Source organism: Zingiber officinale, chromosome 5B (assembly GCF_018446385.1).
Source record: "Zingiber officinale cultivar Zhangliang chromosome 5B, Zo_v1.1, whole genome shotgun sequence".
In the NCBI taxonomy this organism is placed as follows: Eukaryota; Viridiplantae; Streptophyta; class Magnoliopsida; order Zingiberales; family Zingiberaceae; genus Zingiber; species Zingiber officinale.
Window position 1 is genome coordinate 3,734,609 of NC_055995.1, and position 24,449 is coordinate 3,759,057.

At 37.7% G+C, this 24,449-nt stretch overlaps 2 protein-coding genes across 5 annotated transcripts; both read right to left on the reverse strand.

Moving 5' to 3' along the window:
* Positions 1-4,173: 4,173 nt before the first annotated feature.
* On the reverse strand, positions 4,174-7,104 carry LOC121983928 (nascent polypeptide-associated complex subunit beta-like). Of its 2 annotated transcripts, none has more exons than XM_042536629.1 (6): positions 6,951-7,104; positions 5,680-5,747; positions 5,151-5,299; positions 4,996-5,052; positions 4,734-4,772; positions 4,174-4,533 (listed from the first exon to the last, which is right to left on the reverse strand). In XM_042536629.1, exons 2-6 carry the CDS (start codon positions 5,745-5,747, stop codon positions 4,367-4,369), a joined length of 480 nt encoding a protein of 159 aa, XP_042392563.1. In that variant the 5' UTR covers positions 6,951-7,104; the 3' UTR covers positions 4,174-4,366. The 2 variants fall into 2 exon arrangements, with proteins under 2 accessions (XP_042392563.1, XP_042392562.1); XM_042536628.1 differs by lacking the exon at positions 6,951-7,104 and adding an exon at positions 6,652-6,799.
* A 133-nt stretch (positions 7,105-7,237) lies between these two features.
* On the reverse strand, positions 7,238-14,066 carry LOC121983927. 3 transcript variants are annotated; one of them, XM_042536626.1, is made up of 10 exons: positions 13,652-14,066; positions 13,510-13,579; positions 12,642-13,259; positions 11,897-12,017; positions 11,052-11,105; positions 10,561-10,675; positions 8,835-8,923; positions 7,997-8,058; positions 7,813-7,909; positions 7,238-7,707 (listed from the first exon to the last, which is right to left on the reverse strand). In XM_042536626.1, exons 3-10 carry the CDS (start codon positions 12,965-12,967, stop codon positions 7,657-7,659), a joined length of 915 nt encoding a protein of 304 aa, XP_042392560.1. In that variant the 5' UTR covers positions 12,968-13,259; positions 13,510-13,579; positions 13,652-14,066; the 3' UTR covers positions 7,238-7,656. The 3 variants fall into 3 exon arrangements, with proteins under 3 accessions (XP_042392560.1, XP_042392559.1, XP_042392561.1); XM_042536625.1 differs by lacking the exon at positions 13,510-13,579; XM_042536627.1 differs by lacking the exon at positions 13,510-13,579 and having other exon boundaries at positions 11,918-12,017; positions 13,652-14,065.
* Between the last annotated feature and the right edge of the window lie 10,383 nt (positions 14,067-24,449).

The following is a 24,449-nucleotide window of genomic DNA, read 5'->3' on the forward strand; positions in this document are numbered from 1 at the left end:
CTAGTACACTCTGAGTGTATTGAGTAGGACCATTTAAGATAAGTTCTTTTTATATTGATTTAATAAAAGAACAAAGACCTTAGTTATTATGGAAGTGTGTGCTTTAATCCTAATATAATAACAAACACATATACTTAATATTTATTTCTTTAATTTATCAAAGGTTGCGATTTAGTTCGATAAATCAATAGGTCTGATAAGTTGAGAAATGATATTACTTATAATGTGTGTTGTTGATTATAGAAGGAAATTGTGTCCTAGTTATCTAGGTTGAGAATGTCTCCAAGAGAAGCTCATAAGGATTGTCATGTTAAACCTTGCAGATGGACTTAGTCCGACATGACGATAAAGTTGAGTGGTACTACTCTTGGACTAAGATATTAATTAAGTGAGTTGTCAGTAACTCATTTAATTAGTGGATATTCGACATCTTAAACACAGGGAGACTAACACACTCATAATAAGAAGGAGCCCAAAATGTAATTTGGGATTAGTGCGGTAGTTCAATAATAATTCTTTAGTGGTATGAATTATTATTGAGGAAATTAAGTTGAGTGTTCGGGGCGAACACGGGAAGCTTAATTTCATCGGGAGACCAAAACCAATTCCTCCTCTCGGTCCCTATCGTAGTCTCTTGTATATAGAGATTTATACCCACCGCATACCCACTTCCTACCAATACAAAGGGGTCGGCCAAGCAAGCTTGGAGACTGGGCCGGCCAAGCAAAGGGTTAAGCCAAGATGGAGGGGCCGACCAATGCTTGGAGCCCAAGCATAATGTGGTCGGCCCTAATAAAATTAAAAGGATTTTTATTTTAAAATTTTTCTTATTAGGATTCCATGGTTTTATAAAAGAGAGTTTAAAATTTAAAATTTTCCTTTTATAGCTTTCTACAAATGATTAAGTGAAAGATTTGATATCTTTCCTTATTTGTAGATAAGGAGGAAGATTTTAATTTTGAAAAAAACTTTCCTTTTTTGTAACCATGTTTATGATTTAAAAAGAGAGTTTTAAAATTAAAAATTTTCTTTTATAAGTTTCTACAAAAGATTAAGAGAAGATTTGATATCTTTCCTTATTTGTAGATTGAAAGAAGATTTTAATTTTAGAGAAAACTTTCCTTTTTGGAAATCATCCAAATGTTTAAAAGAAAGATTTTAATTTATAAAATTTCCTTTTATAACCCACCATGAAAGGAAAAATTATTGGAGAAATTTTTATTTTCCCGGAAACAAATTAGGAAGTTTTAATTCTTGTTAAAACTTTCCTTGTTTGGGATTAGAAGGTGGTCGGCCATGTTAATAATGAAAAGGAAATTGTTTTTTAATTTTCCTTTTCATGGCAAAGGAATTAAGGAAGTTTTTATTTAAATTTCCTTATTTGCCAAGACCAAGGATTATAAAAGAGGGGGTAGAGATGCCTTCATGGGTAACGACTCTATTCTTTTTCCCTCCCTCTCTTCCTTGGTGGTGTGGCCGGCCCTTCTAGTTTTCCCTTCTCCTTTTTTTTCTTCTCCTTTGCCGAAACTCTTCATCCATTGAAGCTTGGAAGGTGGCCGGATATTGCTTGGAGAAGAAGGAGAGAAAGGAGACTTTGTTTCTTGCATCCCTTAGAGCTTGGTGGTGGTGGCCGAACCTCATCCTTTCATGGAGTTATTGTGGTGGCCGAATCTTGCTTGGAGAAGAAGGTGGCTTAGGTGGATTCTCATCTCGGTAGATCGTTGCCCACACAACGTCCGGGATAAGAAGAGAAATACGGTAGAAGATCAAGAGGTCGTTGCATACAAAGGAAGGTATAACTAGTAATTATTTCCCGCATCATACTAGTTTTTCTTTTGTATGAATTTCAAATACAAGAGACATTAGATTCTAGTTTTTCAAATTTGCTATTCGTGTTTGTGTTTTTTTTTATTTTTCGAATTTGTGATTCGATTGTTCTTTTTGGTTAAACATAATGTTATTTTAGGAAATTAAATATTTAATTTCGTTAAGAGGCTTTGTCGAGGCAGTGGTGGATGCTCTCATACCCAAGAAGGTCATGTGTCTCGCCATGTTTGACCTGGGAGCCGAGTTCTGAAATAGATATTTAATTGAATTTGTAACATAGGTTGATTTGGATCAATAGTGTTAAGTTCCGCTTGCGATCCAAGTCTAAACCATTAAGAACAGATAAGTTAAATTTGGAATCAATAATATTAAGTTCTGTTTGCGATTCCTAATTTAATTTCTAAAGAACACAATAGGTTGTTTAGGAAAGGTTCGACACTTATACAAAATTTTTATCCAGTGGAACTGGTACGATCTTCCTAGGACCAACCAACAGAACAGTGCTCTGTGATATGCGATCTGAGAGGGCGACATGGGCGACAAGTTGATCGGCTGTACAGGAGCTTGAACAAAGCCGACCGGAGGAGGAGGAACTGGTTGGAACCCAGTCAATCCTTCCACTCGAGTCCCTGGCTCGGTGTGAGGGCCCGTCATTGATACAGCTGGGTCGTTCAGCAAAGGACCCCTGTTTGCTACTTATTGTACCAATTTCTACGCTCGAGCGGCTATTAGCAGCTCCAAGTCTTCTTGCGACAAGATAACTATGGTGAGTCGCCCAGTCTTTTCCATCTCTGTATTCCAGATTTAGGCAAAGATTCCCACAAACTGCACCAAGTTTAATCCTGTCTAAAATCAAGGGAGATGGAACACTATACACGTGACTCTGATGTTGACTGTGAGAATACTCTGATAAAAGTAAGTGACGTCGAGTGCTCCTGCATGTCACAAATAGACGATATAGGAAAAGAACGTTAGCAACTGGACCAGCGAGGGGTCCCTGCGTAGGCACTCTGACCCTCAAGTCAAATAAGTGTCCGAGAGAAAAAATGAAATGTAGTGAATAGTATAGAGTGAGTGTGTAAGCATAGCCTCGCGTACCTATGCATGTTGATGGACACCTCCTTTTATATTTTACTTTTCCTTTGTGCATGAATCACGAGGCATTACCAAAATAGAACCAACCATTATGATACTTTGACACATTTCTAAAAATGGGCCACCATTTCTATGTTTTGCATAATGAAAACTTATGCTATACAACTGGCACAAGGAATATTTCTTTGATTCTCTGACGATCATTACACACTTACACAATACGCCAAAGAGGAGTAGTAGGCTATTGGGCTGATAGGCCTTTGATATGCTTTGATGGCAGGCCGGCGGAGCCCCCTCTATGGTCCGATCAGACATCATCTGCAGACGGGAGTCGGGTCGACTAAGTAATGATGTCACCTTCAAGAACTCAACCTTCGCTCGATCCGATCAGACCGTGTGTCCAGAATATCCGATCAACTAGACCACTAGGCCAAGTTGATCGACCAAGATATCTTCCAGTGACCTAGAAGACTGGGCTTTGAATGGCACTGACATAGCTCGGGATTCTATGGACCTGGAGGGACTCAAGATTCAATCGGACCAACGACCCGATCGACTGAGCCACTCGGCCAGGACCTATGACCATTCTGTCCCCGAGTACTAACTCCTCCTCAACTTTGACCGTCATGTTATTTGACTTTCTTGACTTTGATCCAACTTCCAAGCCCCCATTATTCACTGTATCAATAACTATCATTCTTATTGAAAACCTTCATCTTCTCCTCGAGCTCGCAGATCTTTTGCATCTGGAGCATCTACTACCTGACGAGCTCGTTCTCGCACTTCCATGGCTGATAGAACTAGGCAAGGCAGCACTTGTTGATGAGGATGAGGACCTCATTGTCTCTATCCGCATCTCCAACGCCACAAAATCTCTATGGAACAAGTCTTCTTCTATCACCTCCCCAACTCCACCTCCCACTTAATCACCCTCCATCCTTCAAATCTCAACTCCTCCCTTTCCCTGGCTCTCCTGGCCTTCTTCCCCCTCGCCGAAAAGATCCAGCAATCCCCGCATGAGCCCAACAACAACCTCCATGAGCTCTACTGTGCAGAGGGGAACGATGTTGTCATCACCATCACATTTCTGGCAAGCAGGCAAAAGCTTCACCGTTGTAATGAATAAAAAAACCTTCCACCCCCAAAAGCAGCTACTTAACTCCTAACATACTAAATAGGATGTTTTGTCAAGTATCGGCAGCAACAGTGACGACCAGCAATTATTTTTGTGTTTCAACTTGTTCATCATAGTAAGCTCAAAATACTTGAATGTTATTAATCTCCACGACATTAAGGGTCAAAAAAACATGACTCGGGCTCAGCCAATGTAGGTCAACTCCTATTCACTAACCAAGCAACTGGTTCTGATTACTATCACAAATTGCAATAGGCTCAACAATTATAACATAGAAAACAGAGTGCAAACTTGTTGGAAGATCCATATCTATGAAGCTTGTTTCTCCACTGCAGCCTGTTCAAATGTCTCTCCGTGCACAAGCTCTGGGACATCATCATCATCTTCTTCTCCACCTTTAGCAGCAGGAGCAGCATCAGGTGCTTGTTTCTGGAATTGCTCAGCGAGCCTTCGTAGGTTTTCTAGATTATCAGGACCTGTGTGACCAAGTGAAGATCAGGCTGATTGTTTTCATGAAGTATATTGAAGGATTACAAGAGCAAGCTAAAGAAGATTATAACTAGTAAAAAAAGGTGGATTCACCACCTCAGCAGCAAGATTATAACTAGTAACAAGTACAATTGGTGCGTTACACAAAAGTTAGCCATGAAATCCATATTACAATGAGAAGACTTACCTAGCTGGTTGATGATTGTAGGGAGCAAGTCCTGAAGTTCTGAAACCGGAAAAATCACAAGGTTACACTTCTAGAAAAACTTTCACGAGATAAAAAGGTGATGTTTAAACATATTGTCAAGTCAAACACATATATAAAGTACTAGCTACTTATTAATAATCCACTTAATGTTAATGAAATTTCTTGTTTTATTTTCCTTAATTTATGAATGCAGTCTCCTACTCTTGCAAAATAGTTAATATGAGAAGGAAACAAACTGTACTTTTAGTCTGAGGAGAACCGCTAACCACCCATGTATTGGCTGCAATCGAAGCTTGCACTAAAAACAAAACAAAAGGAGTTGAATATCATAATACAATTTTGTTATATTATACATGAAATCATTAACTTGCTTAACGAATTTCTATCTTTGTTTACCTTTGGGATTCAGAAACTGGATGACAACATCATCTTTAAAAATGTTGACCTCTTCTATAGCAGGGATAGTATTTACCCCAATTCTTCTCAACGTGCTCTGAAGTTTCTTGTCATCTGTAGTTGGGCTTTTGTGCACTGCCTTCTTCTTTCTAGATTTAGATTCAAGGAGTAAAATAATTGGTGAAATCTAGACAAAGAATGCTGATTTGTAGGTCAATGAACAAGATAGCCAAAAAAATCAAAAGGGGGGCACTCTAATAACAGAAACATTTCATCACATTTAAGGTTTTAAAGTATTCCTCTGTTGGAGTATTGTCTATGACCAGAATGATATGACCTAGGGACCATACCACAGAAGAATGAATCAGAATGCTACATGCTTAGTATTATAATGAGGGATATTATAAGGATTATATAAGCTAGAATGCAGGAAAGAAATAGCATGTATCCCAAAGAATGAAACAATGAATCATGATAAATCTAACAGATCCAAAGAATATGATACTCCAGAATATTAAATATTATGAACCTGCGCATACTGCCTTTTCCACCTGTGCGGACTGCACCAGCCATCTTGATAAGCTTCTCACGATTCATCTGCCAGAATAATAAAGTTTAAATTGCAGCATCAAGTGTTGTACTAATCTGACAAAGGAGGATATGTCACTATACATGGAAATTATTATGAAAAATCACACAAACAAATGAACCCAACTTGTTAGATCAATTTAACCACAACAACAAAGCCTTTTCCCACTAGGTTAGATCAATTTAACCAAATGAAAAAAACCATTTGAAGCATGAGCAATTAGATAATTGAATTGAGATGATATAGGAATTACACATTATTATTATGCAAATACCTGTTGGTATTAAGATCATTCAAAGCTTTAATCAAACCAAAACAAAAATTGAACTTCAGCATTATCAGAAGTGGCTCAAATCAGCAGTTATCATAAACCATAGGCCAATAAATGATCACTACTAATTCAATCCTGCCAAACTTTCTAGATTTGCATCAAAACTCCCAGTAGCAATAAGTACTCAATGAATACAAAAGCATGCACATGCACCTAGCTCTAGGGCATTTAAAAATCTTGAAGGCTTCCTTCAATGTACTAAATGAGAGATTTTCCACAAGTTACTGTGGCATATGAGGATGCACCTTGCCAAGAGAACAAAAAAATATATGAACCATTCTGAATCTAATGAACCATCACCATGAAAGTTGGACAAAACTGAATTGGGATAAAGCAATCTCAGCCAATCCAATGGGCTTCTATGACACAATTTGTTAAGGATCCACCGTTATAAATGACACACGAAAAGATGATGGATAAAAAGCATTAAGAAGTTTTTATCCTAAAATGGTAATTTAAATAGACAAGCTGCCCCCAAGTAGTTGGGATTAACACAGCTTGTTGTTGCACGACAAGTGTGAAATTTAAAAGGTAAAATCAAATATCACTCATCCCATCAATATAATCAAATCAAATCCTACCTGGAACAATGATAACAATCCTATAAAGCTCTTAAAACAATTCCTCATGATGTGCATACACAATCATATTAACCATCAACCGACGGTAAAACCACCACGCAATCTTCCGGACAAATTACTATGCTTTGGAAGCACATTCTGCAGTCCACTCACTGACCGCAGAATTAATTGGCAAGAGAGAAAGCCCTAATCTCAAACAATCTGACAAAAAAAAAAAGAAGAGAAGGATCTCGGAAACAATTTAATCTACAACCATCCATCAAATGCTGTACGAGAGAAAGAGTTGAGGAAGCTCTTACGATCGTAATGGATGCAACGTCGGCGGCGGCGAGATGGAGATGCCCTTGCAGTGCGGCGCGAAGCTGCGCAGTAGTCAAGGGTTAATGGAGAGGCATCCCCGTCCCTACTTATTACACGTGGCCCAACGGCCCAAACATAATTCACGGCCTAAATTGACTGGGCCGGGCCGGATATGATCAGTTCTCCTGACGTCATGGGTTTCTTCGTTCTCGTGATGCATATAATATTAAATCACTATAATAAAATATTCAATTCAGATACATACAAATACTAACAATGATACTGCTGAGGATCGGATATTTAGATGATTTACAAATTTATATCTCTGAAATGATAAAAGTCTGTCTTCACTTACATTCTTCCATGCGACATATATAGTTTGAAGATTGTTCAGTCAGACTACATACGTTTATTCAACTAAAACGCAGAAAAAAAGAATATGATAAAAATCCAAAAGAATCACTGGACCTGAAAGCACCTCATTATATAGACACTTGCTACCAAATGAAGGATTTACATTGGCAACTCAGTAACAGATTAAGTTGCATTTATATATCATACTGAATGCAAGGCATATCGCGGCTATAGCTCTGAGTAGGATCTCCCTTGAAGAACATAGCAGCCATCTGAAGAAGCTTCGATTTGCTATGTGGAAGCCAACTTCAGTTACAGATATCGAATCGCCACCCTCCAAGCGAAAAAGATTTACCAGTATCTCGGCTCTTCCTTTAGAGAAGTATTTGCAGGTAAATGCACCTTCAAAATAACATAGCAGCCGAGTTTAAGGACGCAATTAATTATTAAATATGTTCATAACCATTCTAGTTTGTGACAAGTCCACATAAGATAACTGTAACTTACCTGGTTAGCAAGGGGAAGAATAGACTGGAAAAGATTATCATCGATTAACACAGGCAATGAAGGCATCTGACTCATAATGCCCGGGGCGACACTCATGCTGTTTAAAGAGGAAGTTTCCTTTCAAATTCTGTATAAAAAACTCAACCGAAGGATGCGACTTGAGAAACTCAAAAGTAGATCATACCTAGTTAAAATGTTGGTTATGTTTTCTCTGGTGCAATAGAATAGGTTGATGTTATCTTGAACCTGAAATGTATCGGAGAAACAAAATGTTTTCAGAAAGTTGATCATTGTCTCCTTTAGAAGTATTTGAGGAGTCCACAAATGATTCTTGGCAAAATGTTAATAAAAAGAAGAAAATCATCCATTGGTCAAACATAAACACGCTTAAATAAATCATTTGTGAGTATAACTTAGAGATTATATGTAAAAATATGAGATACTTCTATATTATTTTTGGATACTGTCATTTATTGATCCTCAGCACAGTTTTTGTATGGAATTTAGATCTTGGAAAATTATTAACATGTAGCTACTTGGCAAGGGGTTTCATTTTCTTTTAAATAGATGATTATTAAAATTGCTTATTCCATGAGAAGTTAGTGAAACAATTAGCTATGATAATAATCTATGAATTGTGGAATCAGTTGGAATTTGATAACAATTAGCTCAATAACTAAAGTAAGTTTATAGGCTAAAGGAAGACAATTGCAAACTAATTTTCTTTTGTTTAGTTAACTACAGTCTACAGAAGCTATTTTCTATATCCTTCCCATATCTCCTTTACATTTCCTATTCCTTGTATATTCCATCATCCTCGTCGCGGTTACTATAGTTCTTTCTTATTTATATATTCCCAAATGACAAGAAGGAATGCCACCTTCTTAGTGTAAAAAGGTATAAATAAAAACCTCAACTCAATCACAAAGGTTGACCTTGATCATGAGTATTCATACAATAATATTAACATAAAACTTGAATGCAAGAAGGAAAAATGTTAGTAGAGGGTGTATAATATCAACCTTACTCAGTTCAAGGTTTGATCCAATCTGACTAAGAAGATTAAAATTCTCCATTAGAAGGCTCTGTGTCTCAAAGTTTATTGGAGTAGCTGTTGAAAAACAAAAAAAGTTATTATTGAGAAGGGAAAAGCAAAATGAAAGTGAAAAAGGTAAATAATCAAACAGAAAATGGGAACTATCCATGATTATAACTGAATTTTAGAAGAGAACTATGCAAAATTGTGTGCTTGCTTGACTACTACTAATTGTTAATGGCAAGACCAGAGCCAGTTTGCAGTGATAAAATATTTTGAACATAATAACTAACAAATCATTAGTTGTTGTTTGAATCCTTTAGTTGGTGATAAGTATATAGGATAAATATACCAACTTTTGCTTACAACGAATTAAGAAGTTGTGCATCAACTCATGATGTGAAAAGTATATGGATACAAAGCATGAACACACAACATGATATGACCTGAATTTTTTTTCTAAAAACAAGCAAGATGTATGTTCCACAACTCAAGGAAACCTACACATGCTCAAGTTCAAGACATGGTTGAAACAAGCAGGAGGTCAATCTTATAATGGCAATCACCAATCATGGCCTACAAGTGTCGAGGAAGTTCCAACATCCGAGTTTTGTGGCCAATAAGAGCACTTGAGTGAAGATTTCTAACGAACGACGAATGCCCGTAGATTTGGCAAGTGAAGAAAACACTAGCCCCTAAGTACACCTCTTACTCGTGTCAACCAGCACCACCTCATATCGACACACGTTATGCAGCTCCATATCAAAACTAACCACGTAAACATGATATCAAAACAAGACTTTTTAAACCTCAGATTCAGCTATATGTTGACAAATCTATTATCATTCATATAGATTGCAAAATGACTTCTTTGAGGGAAGATTGTAGAATGATTCTAATGATCTCGTGCTTATTCATATCATTCCCTTTCAAGTGATATCACTGAAACTATGATATGCAATTGTACATGAATTAAGTATTAACATCTATAAAAACCACCTAATAATATTCTATCTTCAACCAAAATCAAATAATTTGAAAAAATAACTATGGTGGTGGGCCTCCATACACTTTTCTTTTTCCCATCTCATGAAGCTATTTCTTACTTTTGTAGTTGTTGAAGGGCAAGGACCATTCAAAAAGAAGTAACCTGAGTACTACTCCCTCCTTTTACAATTCTGTGAAGAACACAATCAAAACCTGAGTACTACTCCCTCCTTTTACAATTCTGTGAAGAAAAAATATATGTGAAGAAAAAGGAAACTAAACTCCAGGAATCTTAAAACCATAGTAAACTCCACAAACATAGGAATCTTCGGGGCACAACCACATGCCATACTTCAATAAAATTTCATCAGATCATGGTACATACATCAAAAGAACCAAACAATCAAAATAAACACATTCCAGTCCCTACGGTTCTCAAACCAAATCCTCATGAAAGAAATGCAAATATATGTAGGGGAATACATTTCCACAGAAATAATCAAACATAGTAAAAAAGAACTCTTGAGAAACATACACATCAAAATTTTCATTTCTTACATTAGAAAGGCACATTTAAAGCACTTTATAAGGTGACTACTGAATTTTGCACTTTGATTATTTAAGTTATATAAGATAATTCTATCCTCAATTTCCTTAGTTTAGAATCACAACAAGAGGTTCACTATGAAACAAGATTAAATTATGATAATAGTACTTTAAATAACCTTGACAAAGTTGATTATTGCTCGGCACATCATGCACCCTCAATGAAAAGGTGGCCACGCTCTCTGGTTGCAAAGAATGCACGGTGCTCAGTGAGGAAGTATACACAATCTTTTCCTGAAGAAAATTTCCACATCAGCATCTTAGTAACATATGAGCTACAATATAAGATATAAAACTTCCCATAGTCCTCCAGTATGTTCCCATACAACAAGAAAAGCAACCGATATGTAACTTATTTCATTCAACTCATTCTAACTTTTTCTTATAACTATGATGGACATCAGAGAACTAAAAAATCTACAAATGACATGGATGTAATTTTTATATACCAGTAATAAGTGATCAAATAGACGGAGAATATATACAGTTGAAAAGAAAAAGAATACCAAACTATTACTATTAAGATTGAACAAACATGGAAACAAATAAATGATATTTGCAACCAGCAGTATAGAAAATTTTATCAGGTAGGAGATTTGCTTTCCTTTACCTTCTTTTCAACATGGTAATTTTCTAATCTGCGTCTTTTACCACTCTCCTCGTTCTACAAAAAAAATCATAATATCAGTTAGAAGTACCTTGTAAAAAGTGCACAAATAACTAAAAAAGATAAAGATTTGTTACATAGTGTACTTCTTGAGAAGCATCACAAAAACCCAAGTACATCCCCAGTGATGATTTTATCAAAGAAGAAATAAAATAGAACTGATGATAGAATTGAATTTCAAAATTATGATAGTGGTAGACCATTTATTTCATAAATCTTTCAGGAGAATATCTAATTACAATGATTACTAATGCTGACAGTGACATTCTCAATAAGTCTGTATTTATAGATTTTCTGAAGTTTCAGCATTTGGATGCAAAAAGAAACGAAAGTATAAAGGTTTTCAAACATACTCTTTCCTTGGTCACATTGAAGTTTGAGGATGATGAATAACATTGTTTTCAATGATCATGATTTTTCTGAGCCTTTCTGATCTTTCACCGTGAGACATGCATTACTAGTCTCTCAAGAAGGTGTATAGTACATTCATTTTTTTTTTGGGTTATTGGTTTAACATCCTGTCATGCATGGAAGGCGCCCAACTCAGACATTTCAACATTTATGATGCTTGATTAGAAGATTTGCTTTTCACTTAATGGGTTTGCATATGAACTACAGAAAAGAAATAAATCTCCAAGTTTTTTGAAATAAAAGTGAAACATCTCCTTCTATGAATATATTTAACTGCTATGCTATGAATTGATGTATGTGATGGACTAAGGATGTGAAAGGCTTGCGTTCAAAATGTTTTGCAACTATGGAGTATAAAAAAATGTCAAATTCTATACATGTTTAAGTGAATACTCAACCATCAACTGGCACTTCATTGCAACATCCCTCACTGTCTTCTCAGGCAGCTTAGCTGCTATCTTGATATATTTCATTATATTAATAGGCTCAGTAGAATATCTGGACATTTGACATAAAACAATAATGTCAAGCAAAAATTAGTGAAAAACAGGAAATGGGAATACGAGTAACATGTAAAAGGACTACATTTTCTAGTGATATCTAAATCAAACACCATTATGGAAATAGATAATTCATCTCCATGATCAAGTTCAATTAAGATATTGAAATACTATGGTTCCACATTTCATCATCCCTCAAGAAACTAAAATCTTTGCAGAATATAAATAAACTAAAAAAAAACCTAACAAACTAACCAAGAAACAAAAAAGGCTAGAATCCATGACACGCTTATTAGGAAAAAACAAGAGCATATGTACAATGACAACAAGTCACATGTCTCAAATTTTAGTTTGGCTACAAGGACAATGCTTATTTAACCATACAGTATCAATTACTACTACAAAAGTGATCGATATTTTTTTTATATTATCTATGCATTCAAGTAGGATAAAATTTATTTAATATAGATGATGATATATAGTAGGGATAAAGCTAATGACCTAAAAGGATCTATATAGCCGGTCTCACTTAATAAAATAAGGCTTGGTTATTGTTGTTGTATATGCATTCAAGAAGTAAAGAATCAAGAAAGACTAAAATCAACAAGAAAATTCAACTTACTCCGTGAGGCCTTGTCTCAACACATATAATTCTTCCAAAGACCAATGGGTAGTCACCGTTGCAGGGTGCTTGGCAGGGGGCATGGGATCTAGAATGATGTTACCTGAAAGATTACCTGGCAGTGGCATCACAGAAGCAGTATGACTTTGAGTGCCAGGGTTGCCAGGCAAGATCATTCCTGCCATAGTGCTAATTTCACCTGAATTATACATTCCCTCTGATACCAACCCTATTGCCACTGGTTGAAACGATACTACATTCTGATTGCTAAGAGATGGAGGAAAGACTCTTCCATTGTGAAAATTCAAGTTATGGTCCGCCTCCATTCTTCTTTATCTGTTGAAACAAACAACAGTCCACGAACAAATTGAAGAGCCAGAACTTCCTGAAAACCTCTGAACTGTTATATTTAAGTTGACAATTTATTTGCGATGCTACATCAGTATCAACCACAACTATGTCCAATCAAAATTAAAGATCAAAATTCTCAGAAGAGCTCCGAACAGCCAGTCTTCCAAATTTCCTCCCTAACAATCTAAGAAAACCTTGCTTCTGATCTCTGAACAAAAGATATCCAATCACCACCGGAACGATCGAAGAAAAGGTTGCTTCTTCTCCCTATTTGAGAAGAAAAGTAAATATCAAATTAAAATTCGCACCCTAACAATGAGGATGCAAGGTCTTATCGAAAGCCGCCGAAAAGAACGCTCCTTTTTCCGTTCAAAACCATCGGGTGAAACAATCAAGGATTATCTACCAAAAAAATTTGTTTTTTTTTTTTTGTATGAGAAGGAATGTAAAGAGATGGAATGAACACCAAGAAATCCTTCGCAAAAACACTTTTTTTTTTTTTTATTCGCGCAAAAACCTTCAGCGTCGGGCAACCATATTTGCAGATACAGCGCGCGTCGACAAAAGAAGCGTACCACCCTCCGATTCTGCAAATTCCTTTCTAGCATGGGATTGCAGACAAGACAGAAAGGGGGTTCTAAATTGGGATCGCGACTCACCGTATTAAGCAAAGCGGCAGTACAAATCCCAACGCAGTCAATCTATTGACGGGTGTAGTTGCCACTTCTGGCGGAATCTTTGGCTGCCCATCCCTCACTACTACTACTACTACTACTCACTGCTATCCGGCCTCGCGCTTCTTCGTTCCCTTCCTCTCAAACTTACTTCAACTTTTCCTTTTCGGTTGCTGGATTTTAATACGCTTCTCTGCTTTTGGTTTGTTATGCTTTTACTCCCACTTCGGTTCGACTTCCTTTTCCATTACTACAGCCACAAAGTGGTTTGGTGCTCATTCCCCAATCCAATTTCTTGATTCCATTCTCACCACTCTGCATCCGTTGGGACACTGTTGGACCATGATTAGTTCCCAGACAGTGAGCAACTGCGAACTGTTCAGGGAATTCATGGGGGACAAGAATTTGACGACCTTTTTGCAGTGGAAGAAACTAGGGGTGAAAAAAATCAGAGCTTTCTTTTGTTTTTTTTATTATTACTCGAAGAAAATATAAAAAAGAGGAGGGCATAATAAGTAAATAACTCATTGCTTAAAAACATTAAAGAAACATTTCACATAGTGCAAATATTTATTTGAAATTCAATTTTAACAGGGGAAAAGTATATTAGTTTTAGCCTAATTAAATGAATTATTACATAACGGATTTGATTGTTTCTTGTGTTCGACTAAAAAATTTTCTTACACATAAATATAAGAAATAGCAATAAATGCATCATGTTCAAATGCCCAAAAAATCATTATTAATTATAATTATAAAAAAAATATTATATTTATTTCAGTCATCTTTCTTTCGTCATTTAATTTTAAATTATATAAAAAAATTATAAAATCAACTATATAATTATTACGATAGCAAAAGACGAATACATTCATACTTAATATCCTCATCAATTCGTCTCAAGATTAACACGAAAAAAATAAATAATGAATGATTATTAATTTTTAAAATAATGATTAATATATAAAAAAAATATTTATATTGATTTTATTAAAATTCGAATCCTAAATTTCATAATGATACTTCATACACTACCCATTAAATCATTCAGAAGAAAAAACTATATAACTATCAGGAACGATACACTAATCAATCTCAATCACACAAGTATGGGCGAGAATAGGAGTGCAGAGGATATCATTGTTTATCGAGTGGGATTGCAATAATTAATTCGACCAATCAATTTAAAAATCGAAGGGCCATTAAACGAACGACTTCCAATCAGAATTGAATTGAATATTAATGGATTTGACGGAACCATTTTGTGGCTCGGAGCTTATCTGCACATTGCCAACTGTCAAATCAAACTGTCAATTGTCACACGAACTGGCAGCTGCAAAGCTTCAAATTTAAGGCAACACTGATTAATCATGCAGTAAAAAAAAATCAATATGGCATCCCAAAGATTACCTTTTTTTTTTAACAAAATAAAATAATAAGATGCTCTATTTTTCAAAAACGCCGTCACTTTTAGTATATTATAATAATTACGATTAACTAATCCAACCTACGATATTATTTAACTGTGCCTCCGGGATACGGTGCGATGTGAACAGCGAGAATGAACTCCTATTCGGTAAAGGTTTAAATGATCACGTTGAAAATGTTTGAATACTTATAGAGTTTGAACCTCTAGTGATTTCGTGTAATTCATTCTGATTCATCTATACTTTTGAATTTATCTTAATAGTTGATCAAAAATTTTCTATATACTTTTTAAATTTATCTTAATAGTTATCAAAAAATTTCATAGAATAAATGAAATCGGTCATTTTCAAAATTAATTAGCTCCAAAAATTAAATATAATTATGTAATAACCTTTAGTAACTTCTATGATTTTTTTTTAAGTGCCCCATATACAAACAGAATCTTTTGGTCTTTTGGTCTGTATTTTATGGATTAAAAGATGGACCACAGAGGTTGACTGGTTGATTTGAATGGATCTCATCTACTAAATAGATAGGGTCTATTCAAATCAGCTAATGAATACAATGGTTCATCCTCTAAACTATAAAATGTGGTCCAAATCATTCGTTCTCCTCGAGGTATAGTCGAGTTGACTAGCATATGACAAATTTATAGACAGGGGAATTAGCTTCCGATATGATGATTGATCCTGTTCGAAATCTAAGTCGGATGAGCTGTTACTGACGTTGATGGAGGGACGACTGAGACACCTTTTTCGTATGCACTTACAGAAATGGACTCTCACGTGGTACTAACAGACGACGATGACTGAGCCGGCAGTACCTGAGCTCTGTGCACACTCAGACAAACATACGGACGTTAATTAGAGGCCAGAAACCAAGGAAAAAGTCTCCGGAGCAGGCCCTCCGACGCTTAAGTCAAGTACTTTTCCCCCATAAGAACATTCTATGAAAGAAAAAGAAAGTAGAAGACAAATGTGAATGTGCGCGAGAGCGTACCTACGCAAGGGAGAGAACCTCCCTTTTTATATGATAGTGCTTACCTTTTGGAACTTGACTGATGTCAGAGAATATCGGATGTCAAGACTTGTCGAGTGATAGAGGGCACGTGACATCCTCCTATAAATTGAAGGGAAATTTCATTCGCATGTGACTATAAACCATTGGAATATTCCCTGGCATGTTATTCTCTGTCAAGCAGTTACGATTCTCTGATCTTATTGTCGTGTAACACCTCCTATTCCGACCTTTTGGTCCGACCAGGAATGAATAGGGCAACTCAGGCTGGTCTAAATCTTGAGGGGTCGGAAGCTGTGGTGAGATCGTCCAGGTGTCGACCGGGGATTGACTGACCGGGGTTTAGCTCACTGAGAGGACCAGGCCTGGATATAACCGAGCCACGATAACCCAACCAGTCATATCTAGGTCAGAGATGACCCCGACTGCTTCCCATGTCTTAGACCCAAGTGTTTCAGCTATGGGATCTCAAACTATGAGAATCCGACCGGGAATCAGGTTGTTGATGTAATCCCATGGTCCTACTTCTCCATTTCTTAACGGTCGAATGTCACGTCCCCTTGACTTTTGACTGTCACGATTTTATCGGATCATATTATTATGCATCGTATCAATGACTAATTTCGAATTCTTATTTATATCTAATTGATAGACACTACTTGTAATAACAATAAATAATTACTAGAAGCATTAACCTCCCTCTATATCCGTGGGGCCGATATTAAGGGGACCGCTAAGTTAAAGGTTCTATTTTTTTTTTATAAATAATTACTAGAATAATATTGAAATGAAGAATATTTTGACTATAAAATATCTTAATAATTTACATAATTTAGAATGTCTATTTAATTTCTGCCCATTAATATGGTCAAATCCACCATGATTCCTTAAAATGGTAGGGATGCAACGATCTCATCACGCACCATTCCCGCAGCAGATGAAATCTTAAACACACTTTATCCTTTATTTCCGTCCTACTAAACACCACCAAAAAAAAAAAGAAAAAAAAAACAGTTACGTACGTACCTGTAACCTGTGCTTTAGAGAAAACGAATTATATAATATTTTATATATATAATGGCCCATTGCAAGGTTCCCCAGCACGCTCATAATCAGCATTGCGCCATGGACTACATTCCACCACCATCGTTGCACTTCCCCAACATGGGAGGATAGCATGGTACTGAAAAAGGATCGCCCCACTAGAACTCAGCTGCCACTAATTATCCAGGCCCCTCCGTCCGCCGTGGACAACATTTGACACAGTGGCTAGTCATTTTGCAGAGCATTTTGTCGATCCATTCCAATTCACAGTCACTAGCTTGCACTGATCCACCGTGCAATTTTTTCAGATTCAGTTTCGCACCCGTCGATGCACAGTTCACTGGTCCTGAAACAGCATGCACAGTTCGTACCTGAACGCCCTGTCTGCTCAGTTGATGCACGTGTCGATGGCTGCGACACCCACGGGAGTGGCTCACGAGTCAGCCAATTGGCTTCCACATCGACCGATCATCATCGTGCCGTGCCAGCTCGAATCTTTGGCCGTCGCTGTTTCTGCAGCAAAGCCACTTTAAGCATTGGGGGAGAGGTCTTCTGCGATAATTACTTTGCATGCTAAACTTTTTAGTTAGAGACTACTTTTCATCCGGGAATAATAATAATAATATGATCTTCGAATTTTCGTAGATCTTTATGTATCTCTCTGTCTCCCAGATTGAGCTAGGATCCACGAGGGAAGGGGCTATAGTATATTATGCACCGGCGTGGCCCAGTTGGGTAGTGCTGCAGCAAGAAAAGCAGGAACAGTCGATCGATCGGTATATGTTTGCATGAGAGCTGGTGTCCACTAGGGGCCGAGCTACGTGCTAACTTTAAGCCTGCGCGTTGTTTCGTGCCGTGCGACGCCCTAGCTAGACATGGACGTTGAGTTGGGTGTGGCGGTGTGCGTGACTAGCTGAAAGCGATTGAGCCTGGTGGTGGCCGTGCCCTTGAGTTCGTTTGACATTAATGGTTGCCGAAAACAGGACCCATCGAACGAGTGATGGTGCTTTCAGCTCTGGTCTTCCATCGGATGATGGTGGTGAAAAGCCAACGGTACGGGAGACACATCACACATGGCATGTCCACGGGCAGGGTCAGCGAGGCCGCCGTGTTAGTGCTCCACATGTGTGGTTGGATAAACATTTTTTCTCTTACAAATAAATTATTCTTTGATATTTAGGGTTTGAAAAATATTTGAATCGTGTGTATATATAAACTGATACGCATCTCCCGCGGTACAGTGTGTATAATAGTTTATTATTATTTTATTTTTATTTTACCATAGGAGGAGATCAAATCCTCTGTCCTTAAATTTTTATATCTCCGTATCTCATTGTCGATCGGACGGATCAGATTACATCTCAAGGATGTTTTACACATCACGAGGATATTGTACACATCTTAAAGATGTCATGATGCCTTAAGATATAATCTGATCCGTCCGATCGGTAGGAGACACGGGGACAGAAAAATTTGAGGATAGAAAATTTGATCTGCTATAGGAGTGACTGATGTTAAATTTATTTTACGGTAGTTACGAAATAATAACTATTATATGTAGTCTTAATTATTTAATTAAGTTATACCTATAATATGATTGAATAAATTAATTATAATCATGTGACAACAGTTATAGATTCATAGTCGCTAGAATACTAAATCTATATTATAATAGTTATAGAATATAATCGTAATGGTTATGGAATAGTTTATTATTATTATTATTTGTTTTACTTTAGGGGCTATTGATGTTAAATTACTTATTTTATAATAACTATGAAATCATAACTACTACACATAATCATAATTTATTTAATTACATTATAACTATAATGTGATTGAACAAATCATCACCATATTATAGGAGCTATAGTTCCATAGCTGCTACAATATATACTAAGCATATATTGTAACAGTTACGAAATCGTAAACAAATTATGATCATATTATAGTCGTTATGATTTTCGTAGCGGCTACAAATACAGATTTAAAGTTTGTCGTTGTTATAGTAAAAAATAATTTAAAAAAGACTAGTATAGTGAACAATTTTGATATTCTGCTCATCTTACCTCCAACCTGTGAGTATCAAAAAAAAATTTTGATTTACTTTTTTTTTTTACTTTAATATTATGATCAAACCTCTAAATTTTAAAGGAAAAACTTATCGGTATAACCAAAAGCTTAAAAAAATTTTAAAAAAAATCACCAATTTTCACCACTATGAGTGTCATCCATGGCTGTCAACCACAATTGTCATTCAAACTAACGGCAGCATATATATATATAGATAATTTATTTGTTAATTTATCAAAATAAGATGTGATTCTTATATGCCTAAAAAATTGAGAATGCCCCCTGAATAACGGTCTCTCAATTTAAGACACTTAGCATGTTGGACCTTGTTGGAAAAAAGCCGAAATTAAAGCCCAAATGAGATCCCACCCATTCTGATATATATATATATATAGATAATTTATTTGTTAATTTATCAAAATAAGATGTGATTCTTATATGCCTAAAAAATTGAGAATGCCCCCTGAATAACGGTCTCTCAATTTAAGACACTTAGCATGTTGGACCTTGTTGGAAAAAAGCCGAAATTAAAGCCCAAATGAGATCCCACCCATTATTATCAGACTTGGTTTTGAGGGATGCCGTTAGTAATGTTCCAGATAACAGTGTCTTAAAGTGAGAATCACTCGTCCATGCATCTATGACCCATAGAGAGACAGGAGGATGGACATCGATAACATGAGTTCTGAGGAACTGCTGGCCCTGGGAGCTAGAGAGATCGATACGAACTGTGAGCACAAGTATGTCTTGTCTGAAGAATACTGGAGAAAATGCTTGAATTTGCCGAGGAGGCGGTGTGCGAGCATGACTACCATGCATCGTGCATAGAGCAGCAGCTTATGTCCATAAACGGAGCCTGCATAGACCCGTGTGGGAAGCTACAGTATGCCTAGTCCCTAGATTAAATAAATAAATAAATAAAATATTAGTTTTACTCTCAAAGCGGTTGGTGGGCGTGATTCAAGACAGATGAGGATTACTAAATTTCTCTAATCACAGTATAGAAAATCAGGATCTGATCTGGTCCGCTAAAAACGGATCAGAAAATCTCCGCTCGAAGTCCACAGTTCACTCTTTAGTATAGTTGTTTCTATTTTTAAATTTCCTAGAGTGATATTTGTTCTTTTGTTTCGTTTTAGATTCATTTATTCGAATCTCATTTTTGATTTGATTCAGAAAATAATCTAGACATGATAAAATTAAATCCTCACATTGTTAGTTTATTTTTTTTATTTATTTTCTTGATAATTTCTTATTACTCGGTATTTCTATTTTTATGGATCTAGTCTTAACCGATCTTATTTTTATGGATCTCGTAATCTTTGCTCTTATCATTTGTGATGTATTTAAAGGGTCGTAGAGACGTATAAAAAGTATCTCGATATAAGGTTTTCTTTCATAAGTTAAACGTCTATTTGTCCTATTCTTCTTGTGTGTTGTGTGCTTTGGGTGTGTTATCTTATCTGATTCTAGGCCAACATCGGGTATCAGAGCTTTGGCATTATAGAACACCCAAGAATCCATGATTCCACAAAAATGTCTGGCATCCCACAAGTTACTGCGAAGGAGAACGGCGGAGTGTCATTTCCTTATCCGATGCTAAGCCCTCATAATTACACTGTGTGGGCAATAAAGACAGAGGCGATTCTTGATGCTCAGGGAGTCTGGGAGGCGGTGAAGACAGCGGAAGGAGCCCAAGTAGATATAAAGAAGGACAAAAAGGCGCGTGCATATATCTTGCAATGTATCCCCGAAGACATCCTTCTCCATATTACAAAAAAGAAGACGACGAAGGAAGTCTGGGACAACCTCAAGACGAGGTATCTTTGTAGTGATCGGGTGAAGAAGGCACGCACACAAACATTAAAGAGCGAGTTTGACGCCCTCCGGATGAAGGAGACCGAGACGATTGATGAGTTTGCTGGCAAACTCAGCGCCATGAGCAGCAAGTTCTCCACTCTTGGTGCCACGCTTGAAGATTCCTCTTTGGTAAAGAAGTTGCTTGATTCTGTCCCTGATAAGTTCTTCCCTATTATTGCGGGTATTGAGCAATTTCACGATCTTGAGACAATACCATTTGAGGAGACTATTGGGCGACTAAAGCGTACGAGGAACGAACACTACGATTACGTGGCAACACCTACGACACTGAAGGTGAGCTCCTACTTACTCATGTCGAATGGCAAATGCGATAGAAGGGGAGCAACGTGGACACTTCGTCAGGAGGCAAGGGGCGTGGGTCCAGCAACCCTAGTCGTGGAAAATGGTGTGGTCGTGGGTGTGGGCAGGGGCGCGGTCGTGGCCATGGTACGCCAAGCCAAGACAGTGCAAGAGGCACTAGCAGCAACGGCAGAGGCACTCGTGACAAGAGTCGTATAAAGTGTTTCAATTGTGAGAAAATGGGGCATTATGCATCGAATGCTACAACAAGCATCGTGATGATGAGGCTCACCTCACTTGCGCCACCGATGAAGAGCCAGCACTGATGATGACTGTGCCCCACGAGGAGCCTGACACTAGGCATGAGTGGCAGGATATCATTCTGCTCAGTGAAGATAGGTTGCTACCGGAGATGTATCGCGGCGTTAATAAAGGAGATAAAGACGTCTAGTACCTTGACAACGGTTCCAGTAACCACATGACTGGCCATCGCGAGCAGTTTCAAGAATTAGATGAAACCATCACCGATAGGGTGAGGTTTGGCAATGGATCAACCATTGAGATCATGGGCAAGGGGATGGTTGTGTTCGAACGCAAGACCGGCGATCGGAAGGCTCTCCACGAGGTATACTACATTCCGAAACTTTGTAGTAATATCATAAGTCTCGGTCAATTGACAGAAACTGGGAACGAGGTGCACATGGAAAGAGATAGCATGAAGGTGATTGATAGGAGCGGGAAGCTCTTGATGTTGGTAAAGCGAACACAAAATCGCTTGTACAAGATAACCTTGAAGACATTCAAGCAAGTCTGTCTCCTAGCAAGCCTAGAAGACCCAACCTGGTTATGGCATACAAGGCTCGGGCATGTCAATTTTCATGACTTGAATCTGTTAGGGGAGAAGAAATTGGTGGTTGATGTGCCTCTATTGCCCCAACCGAACAAGCTTTGTGAGGTATGTGTGATCGCCAAGCATGCAAGGTCGTCATTCCCGTGCCAAGCAAACTTTAGAGCGGAGAAGCTGTTGGAACTTATCCATGCTGATATTTGTGGGTCAATCTCACCATGTACACTAGCCGATAACAAGTACTTCTTTCTGATTATTGATGATTTCACAAGGTGGATGTGAGTGTTTATATTGGCAGCAAAGAATGATACATTCCGAGCATTCAAGAAGTTCAAATTATTGACGGAGAACAAGACTGAATACAAGATCAAAACACTCCGAACAGATCGGGGCGACGAGTTTCTATCCACGGAGTTCACTCAATTCTGTGAAAATGAAGAAATCGAGCCACATCTCACGACTCCCTACACACCCCAACAAAATGGTGTTGTGGAGCGACGTAATCGCACCGTGATGGCCATGGCAAGATCTCTCCTTAAGGGTACACATATGCCGACAAAGTTCTGGGGAGAGGCGGTCAGGCATGCTGTCTATCTGTTAAACCGTTTCCCAACTAAGGCGCTAGGAGAGCGCATGCCATTTAAAGCTTGAATGGGGAGAAAGCCACATCTCGCCCACTTGAGAGTGTTCGGTTGTGTTGCATATGTGAAAAATACAACCCCTCACCTCAAGAAACTTGACGACAGAAGCTCACCCATGGTATACTTGGGTGTCGAGGAAGGCTGCAAAGCTCATCGTCTATTTGATCCAAGGCATGGCAAGCTATAAGTAAATAGAGATGTGATGTTTCGAGAAAATTGTGAATGGACATGGAATGCAGGTGCCAACAATGAAGAAAAGGTACCAGAGTTTATGGTGGTGGATGTATTCGGCACCGACGAGATGATTGTTGCAGCAGACATTGAGGCCGCAACAGAAGATGTCACAACACCAGTAGTAGCCGTGGTACCCATGACAGGAGCGTCAAGTCCATCTACACCATCATCGAACACACATACAACTTCCTCGCCTTCGATAACAAACTCACCCGAGTCTTATGAAGGACCAGTCCGTTTTAGATCCATTGCTGATATCTACGCCAACACTGAGGAAGTGGTTGGTATTGATGAAGAAGAGGGTGAGATGATGATGGTGATATCTGAAGAGCCGACATGTTATCAAGAAGCTGCAACTGAGGCTTGCTAGTACGAAGCAATGGAGAAAGAGCTAAAATCTATTGAGATGAACAATACCTGGAACCTAACTGAGCTCCCATTATGCCACAAGCCTATCGGCCTAAAGTGGGTATTCAAATTGAAGAAAGATTCAGATGGGAAAGTCGTTAAGCACAAAGCAAGATTAGTGGTTAAAGGCTATGTACAAAGACAAGGCATCGACTTTGAAGAAGTGTTTGCGCCTATCGCTAGACTTGACACTATTCGAGTTATTCTTGCGCTTGCGGCAAATCAAAGCTGGGAGGTACACCATCTAGATGTGAAGTCAGCATTTCTTAACAGAGATTCAGTAGAAGAAATATATGTCATTCAACCAGAAGAGTTTGAAGTACAAAATCAGAAACATAATATAGGTTGTTCAAGACCCTCTATGTATTGCAGCAAGCTCCAAGAGTTTGGAACATGCATTTGAACAGGAGTCTGGAAGATCTTGGCTTCAAAAAATGTACTCAAGAACATGCAGTATATACAAGAGGTGAAGGAGAAGCAAGTATACTTGTTAGAGTGTATGTCGACGATCTCATCGTGACAGGAAGTAGCACAAAGAAAATCAACAAGTTCAAACAACAAATGATGACAGAATTTGATATGAGTGATTTGGGTCTTCTCTCCTACTACTTAGGGATTGAAGTGGAGCAACAGAAGAGTCAAATTTTACTTAGACAATTAGCTTATGCCAAGAAAATTCTATCTCAGTTCAAGATGGCAGACTACAATGCCACAAAGCATCCAATAGAACCCAAGACATAGTTGCACAAGGACTTGGAAGAGACTCCAGTTGATGCCACGGAGTACAGGCGCATTATTGGTTGTCTGAGATATTTGCTACACACACGGCCGGACCTGTCATATTCTATCGGGATGGCGAGCAGATACATGGAAAGGCCTACAATCATGCATCACAAGGCGGTTAAATAGATTCTCAAGTATTTTAAATGTA